General features: G+C 51.0%; 1 protein-coding gene across 2 annotated transcripts; it reads left to right on the top strand.

The window, feature by feature from the left end:
• The first annotated feature begins 362 nt into the window (after positions 1 to 362).
• On the top strand, positions 363 to 1,761 carry LOC122004015 (NADPH--cytochrome P450 reductase 1-like). 2 transcript variants are annotated; one of them, XM_042558965.1, is made up of 6 exons: positions 363 to 689; positions 786 to 845; positions 933 to 1,009; positions 1,115 to 1,259; positions 1,338 to 1,444; positions 1,542 to 1,761. In XM_042558965.1, exons 1-6 carry the CDS (start codon positions 420 to 422, stop codon positions 1,603 to 1,605), a joined length of 723 nt encoding a protein of 240 aa, XP_042414899.1. In that variant the 5' UTR covers positions 363 to 419; the 3' UTR covers positions 1,606 to 1,761. The 2 variants fall into 2 exon arrangements, with proteins under 2 accessions (XP_042414899.1, XP_042414898.1); XM_042558964.1 differs by lacking the exon at positions 1,542 to 1,761 and having other exon boundaries at positions 1,338 to 1,534.
• Positions 1,762 to 7,416: the final 5,655 nt, after the last annotated feature.

Below are 7,416 nucleotides of genomic sequence, written 5' to 3' on the forward strand. Positions count from 1 at the left end.
CCTGGAAGTCTTTTGTTTTTTTTCCCGTATTGAAACCGCTATAAAATTAGATTTATAAGGCGGTGGAACGACTTTGGATAAAAACTCAAGTGGGATGGCAACTCGATAATTCCAAAAATATTAAAACGCCCTTATGATTTTTTTTTTTCCGAATAGAAAGGTGAGATATATGATTTAATAAATATAGAAGTACGTCATTCAGCAAATTGCCGCGTCGTATCTTTTGTTCACGCGACTCCCGAATGGAACCGCTGCTGCTCGTTTAATTTTGTTGTTTAGCCAACAGTCCAATTGTATGGTTGTCTGTGGGACCGTCGTCCGACGACTCCCTACATTATATTTGACAGATTACTTAAAGGGAGAGGAGAACAAGGAGAAGGATCGGAGCTAGGTGCAAGTTTCCTCTCTCTCTCGATATCATGTCGGCAATTCTGCAGTGCAAGTTCGACGCGCCGGAGCTTCTCCCAAGGCTCATGGAGGCGGCCGTCTTAGTCGGCTGTTTAGCGGCGTTCCTACTTTTCTGGAAGAGAACGGCCTGCAGCAAAGAAGCGACCCCGGCGGCGGCAGCGCCGGCTAAGAAGCAGCCGAAGAGGATCAAGAACAGAGTAGATAATCACGTCGACGAGGGGAAAAGGAAGGTAACTTTGCTCTTCGGCTCGCAGACGGGGACCGCCGAGAGGTTCGCCAAGGTCAGTACTCCTTCGCGCGCAATCTCTGCATTCTGCAGTCACTTAAGCAAGGTGTGTTCCGATGCTTTTGATCTAAAAACTTCGAGCTTCGAGCAGACTCTGGCGGAGGAAGCCAATGCGCGCTACAAGAAGGCCGTCTTCAAAGTCGTTGATCTGGTGAGTCTCGCGAGTTCAATCCACGAACTGCAAGTTTGCTTCCCCTAAGAATCTCCTTCTCTGTCTGTTGTCTTGTCGATTGTTTAGGATGATTATGCAATCGAAAACCACGAGTACGAAGAAAAGTTGAAGAAAGAGACTCTCGCACTGTTCTTCTTGGCAACGTACGTCAGTCTAGACCCTAAACTAGCTCCAATCACCACAATCGATCTCTTTCTCGTGATTAATCGATCTCCATTTTCGAACTTGGCTGTACTGTTGAATTCCAGCTGCGGCGATGGTGAACCGACCGACAACGCCGCGAGGTTCTGCAAATGGTTTTGCGAGCTGGCGAAAGAGAAGAACGTCTACTTGGACAACCTCCAATACGCAGTTTTCGCACTGGGAAGCACGCAGTACAAGCAGTACAACAAGGTTACACATCTTGCTCCTTAAGCACTTGCGAGTACTTAATTAGACAAATAATGTTTCTGTGCTTGTGGCTCGATTCAGATCGGTATAGACGTGGATCGAATCCTCGCCGAGCAAGGCGCGAAGCGGGTTCTTCCTCTGGGGCTCGGCAACGACGACCAGTGCATCGAGGACGACTTCGTCGCATGGTATGGCCTGGGCGATGGAAGAAACACTGAAACAGAGGAGGTAAAAGCAAAACCAGTCAAAAAGACCTGACTCTGCTCGTGCTTTCGATTGCTGCAGGAAAGATCTGGTTTGGCTAGAGCTTGACAAGTTACTCTGCGATGAGGGCGATGTGGTCGGTTGATCTACATGCTACGTCGATGCAGTACCAGAATACCGCACCGTGCTCCTGGACGGAGCCGGAGATGCTTCCCATGTGAGAATTTAAATCATGTATGTTTGTATCGATTGTTACTCCAACCCCAACCATTAATATTTAAAGAATGTCATGAACACCATTTAATGTTGCTTAATATTTTAGGGTTTTTTAAACCCTTCACATTTTTTCTATAAATTAGTCATTACGCACCCGCATTATGTCAGATCCATATATTGGATTTGATAAGGATAATATATATAAATGAGTACTTCATACTCATAAATTAGATTTGATAAGGATATGTCAGATCCATATATGGACTGTGTAAGGATATGTCAGACTCATACAGTAGTGCAACATAAGGGTAACGTTCGATAACTCAATAACAAACTACTGTAATAGATTCTCTCTCATAAACAAACTGATGCGGTGAGGAGATAAGGGGAGGTGGAAGGGAGGGCATTTGGGTCATTTCATGATTTGAGGATTTGGTTTTAAAATGAATACTGTTCACCAGAGAAGAGAGGATGGGGCTTCGTGGTTTTTGGGTCCGCCGCCATGGGGAGGAAGGAGAGAGCGCCGCCTTCTCTTATCTCCCTCTCCTCTCGCCGGCAAAGGTCTCCGGCCACCACTTCTCCACTCTTGCAGAGCCTTAATAGCGCTGATACCAGCCGATGACCCCGACGCCACTCCCATTGCTCCACTCCGTGTGTCATGGCCTCTTCATGCTATCACCACCGCGGGGAGCATACCGCCGCCTCCGACTCTGACCGTCTTCGAGGCCGGCTGCCTCTTTTTCTTCCTTGTGCTTCACGATCGACACTGCCTATGCCACCACATATCGCGACCAGCACTGCCTCGCCGCTCTCCCCCTTTTCAGTGGACTCTCCCTCTCCTCATCTCGTCAACAGCTCCTTTCGTCGTCGCCGCCACCAGTGATTGTTGACTTCGCGCTGCCATCAGTGGTTACTGCCTCCAATCTGCATTCGCCGATTGCATAGTCATGATCACCCTCTGATTTGCGCTATCGTGCACTTTCGACACTGAGTCGGTGTCTGATTTAGCCTTCCGGTCATTTGCTGTGTTTCCTGCCATCGAGCCATATTACGATTGTGTGCCATTGTCACTAGCCGGCCTATAAGCCGTTATTGTGTGTTATATTGCGGCCTACGTGCCGCTGTTAGATTCATATTTCGACCTGCGTGTCACGTGCCATCTTCAGGATCCATGTCGCGCCCCACTCCGCGTCATCAGACCCAACATCATGACCAGCTCACCTTCCACCAGAGGGTGCCCCTCGGGGCCAAAGTACGTTATCGTACTCATTATTCGTGCATTTCGTTATTCTACTATTTTTCGACTACTTATATATTCATGGGACCCGCCTCAAGCATCGAGGTACTAGGGATCGGGACAACCCGATCACTGACTGCATGTACTATTTATTAGAGGACTTCTGACGACTTGGTCAACACAGAAGACAGCTCACCATCCGGGTCAGGGAGATGCGGTCAACATTCCAGACAAGACAAGGTGTTTGTTGCTAGAACTGGTGTCTTTCTGGAAAGAGAATTTATTTCTAGAAAAATTAGTGGGAGTGAAGTCAATCTTAAAGAAATTTAAGATACATAAACTAGCATCGACGCCTTGATGGAAATTGAACAGGTACCACAAGATGTTGTGGATCATTATTTTGTTACACCGTAAGAAGTTGTGGAATAACAATCTGTTCAAGTAGCACAAGCTCTACGTAGATTTGATAGGACCCGTCGTCAACCTGAGAGATATTCTTTTCTCTTGTCTGACAACGGTGATGCAATGCTAGTGGTCTCAACGAGCCCACATCTTATCAGGAAGCTGTACAGGGCCCAGATTATGAGAAATGGTTAGAGGCCATGATATCCAAAATAGAATCCATGTACACTAGCCAAGTATGGACTTTGGTTGATCCACCTTGATCCGGATGTACAGACAGGAGACCCCCTTTTGAGGGGAGTCAACACCACGTGGAGGTCAAAAGTCAAACGGCCGATCGGAGAAGAGTAGGGTCAACCAGCCGAACCGGTCCAAGCGGAATCAAAGACAACTCGACGGGGAGTCGGGTTTCCGACGCTCATGGTGAACAGGATCTCTGGGCCGAGCGGCTAGCCCGCTCGGCCGAGGCGAATACTATGAAGGAACAGTCTCAGTCGAGCACCCGGTCGGACCAATACCTACGCCCGGTCGGACCGATGCCTGTCGAGCGGAGGGACACTCGGCTCGGGGAAAAAGGAGACAAGGACAAGGGGACATTTGGAGACATCTTCTGACAACAGGCATGTTCAACGACCAAGTCATACGCAGAATCTCACGACAGAAGGTTCTACCGTCCCATCAGAGAGGTGCTCGAACTGTAGCAGTATGGTGTCAGACATGTTCCTCTGACAAGCTCATACTACGGTATGGTAAAGGACACGTGTACGCCTCGGTAGGTGTGCATACGCCTCCCCACAGCTCTATATAAGAGCCCTCAGACTTCGGCGAAGGTACGCAATCACGCGATCTCACATCTTCGAAGCCACTATCATTTTCCTCTTGTCTGACTTGAGCGTCGGAGGGTCGTCGCCGGGAACCCCTTCCCGACCCGACTTCTTTGCAGGTTTGTCGGGGATCCATACGGCCGGTCAGAGATCTACCTCATCGGTTGGAAGAGCGCCACGTGCCCAGTGTCCGTCAATTCAGCGTTCGGACATGATCAAGTTGGCGTCGTCTGTGGAAACGCACCTGCATCCGAGCGGAATAGATGGACGAAGCTGGACGACAGCACACCGTGATGCTCTCCCAGGAGGAGCTCGACGCTCTAATCGAGGCAAGAGCAGCTAAGCTTGTGGAGCAACAGAAACAGAAGGCGCAAGCCGAGCGGCTGGAGCAACATGCGACGTCAGCGTCAGGAGGCCGAGCGGAGGCACCGCCTGCCACCGTTCCATTTCATCGGGCCTTTTTTCGTACGCCTCCTGAAGTCGCAACAGCTAACCGTGATCGAGGATCTTCATCCGACGAGGAGCCCGTGCGAGACAACAGAAAACGCAAGGCTCCCCGAACGGACGCCTCCCCCGAGCGTATCAACCGGCAATTCTCAGAGGCTATCCTGCGGGACCCTCTGCCAAAGCATTATGTGCCCCCGGCGATCGGGGAATACAACGGAACCACCGACCCGGATGACCATCTGGGTAAGTTCGACAACACAGCTACACTACATCAATGCACAGATAGAGTGAAATGCCGAGTGTTTCTTACCACCCTCTCGGGATGGGTGCAACGATGGTTCCAGAGGCTGCCGGACGGATCCATCACCAGCTTTAAAGAGTTTCGTGTCGCATTTCTCCATCATTTTGTGAGTAGTCGGCGTTACCAGAAGACCAGTGTCAGTCTGTTTGCCATCAAACAAGAGCCCAGGGAGCCGCTCCGAGCTTACATCCAGCGGTTCAACCGGGTGACCATGGATATTCCAACGGCCACCTCAGAGACAATGATGAATGCGTTTACGCAAGGCCTCGTGGACGGTGACTTCTTCCGATCACTTATTCGAAAGCCGCCCCGAGACTATGATCATATGTTACACTGGGCCAATGAATACATTAATGTGGAGGAAGCCCAGGCGGCCCGAAGGAAAGAAGCTCCAACCGAGCGGCTAGCCCCTGCCGAGAGGAAGCCGCTCACTGGCCACCAGTCGCCCAGAGGACCGCGAGCTGAAGCAGCCCGCCCTCAGCAACATGCAAGATCCACGCCATCCAGGAGGTATCCGCCGATTGGCCCAAACAAAAAAAAGAAGGTATGGACCCCCATGTTTTGTTCGTTCCACCGGACCGACACATGTAACACAAGAGATTGCCGAAGCCTTCCCCTGATCGCCCACCCTGTTCCCCGGAGTGGCCACCATCGATCGCCATCATCCGACAGGCGACAGCGACACCGTGAAACCGATCGACGACAGTCTCCCGAGCGGTATCATCCTCAGAGGCACGAGAACAATGCCCGGGTATCTAAGGAGCGACCTAGGCCGCCCGCACAAGAGGAAGAAAATAGAAGTAACACGTCCCGCGGCGAAATCAACATAATAGCTGGCGGGCCGACCGGAGGAGACTCCAACAGAGCAAGGAAGGCAAGTGTCAGGCAGCTCCAGATCCATGCGGTCGCCTGCAGTCAGGAACGGGCGAGATGGCCAGAAATCAGTTTCGGGCCCAGGGACCTGGAGGGAGTCGAAGTGTCACATGACGACGCCCTCATTATCAAAGCGGTAATAGCTAATTATACTATTCACCGCATTTTCATTGATACAGGCAGTTCGGTCAACATCATATTCAAAAAGGCTTTTGACCAACTGCAAATCGATCAAGCCAAGTTGTTGCCCATGACAACCCCCCTCTACGGGTTTACGGGCAATGAAGTTCTACTGGTCGGGCAAGTCCGACTGGCTATTTCAATGGGAGAAGAGCCGCTCAGAAAGATGCGGACCGCCAACTTCGTCGTGGTCGACTCTCCCTCAACATACAATGTTATCCTGGGGCGACCGGCGCTCAGTGAGTTCCGAGCGGCCGTCTCCACCTTCTACCAGAAAATCAAGTTCCTGGTTGAAGATGAAGTTGGAGAAGTGCGAGGTGACCAGCTGGCGGCTCGGCGATGCTACGTCGAAATGGTCCGAGCGGAAGCTAATTCCGCGCGGAAGACGCCACGGATCGAGGTGAACGCCTTAACCGAAAAACCACCCTCTTTGGTCTATGAAGAAAAAGAGGAGGTGCAGATCCACCCGACCCGATCGGAGGCTACCACGTTCGTTGCGGCCGATCTGGAGGCAAGCCAGAAAAAGGAGGTGATCAAATGTCTCCAGAGAAACTGCGACGTCTTCGTTTGGTCGACGCATGAGCTGTCGGGAATTTCGCCGAGTATAGCACAGCATGAGCTTCACGTCCGACCGGACGCTCGGCCGATGAAGCAAAGGAATAGGGACTTCAGCGCCGAACAGAACGCCATAATCCGAGCGGAGGTTGAGAAGCTCTTGGAGGCCGGCCATATAAGGGAGGTTCAGTTCCCGAGCTGGCTCGCAAATGTAGTGCTAGTCTCCAAGCCGGGCAACAAGTGGAGGGTTTGCATCGATTTCAGGGATCTCAACAAAGCATGCCCAAAGGATTTCTACCCTCTACCCAGGATTGATCAACTGGTGGACTCCACAGCCGGGCGCGAGTTAATATGCATGCTAGATGCCTATCAGGGCTACCATCAGGTGCCGTTCGCCCGAGAAGATCAAGAAAAGTTTAGTTTCGTCACAGCCGACGGCACTTACTGCTACAATGTAATGTCGTTCGGATTGAAGAACACAGGAGCAACTTACCAGCGCTTGATGAACAAAGTATTCAAAGAGCAGATCGGACACAATTTAGAAGTGTACGTGGATGATATTCTCATCAAGTCTGTCCGAGCGGCTGATCTTTTTGCGGACATGGAGGAGACCTTCCGAACGGTGAGGAAGTATGGAGTCAAGCTGAATCCTCAGAAATGTCTGTTCGGAGCAAAAGGTGGGCGTTTCTTGGGCTATATAGTGACCGAGCGGAGCATAGAGGCAAATCCCAGCAAGGTAAAAGCATTGCAAGATATGCCGCCTCCGAGAAATCTGAGGGAAGTACAACGCCTGGCCGGTTGGATAACTGTGTTGTCAAGATTCATCTCCAAGACTGCCGACCGGAGCCTCCCTTTTTTCAAGATCCTGCGCAAAGCTACTAAGTTTCATTGGGACAAGGAATTCGACCGGGTGTTCGAAGA

The sequence above is a fragment of the Zingiber officinale genome, chromosome 7B (assembly GCF_018446385.1).
Source record: "Zingiber officinale cultivar Zhangliang chromosome 7B, Zo_v1.1, whole genome shotgun sequence".
Classification (NCBI taxonomy): domain Eukaryota; kingdom Viridiplantae; phylum Streptophyta; class Magnoliopsida; order Zingiberales; family Zingiberaceae; genus Zingiber; species Zingiber officinale.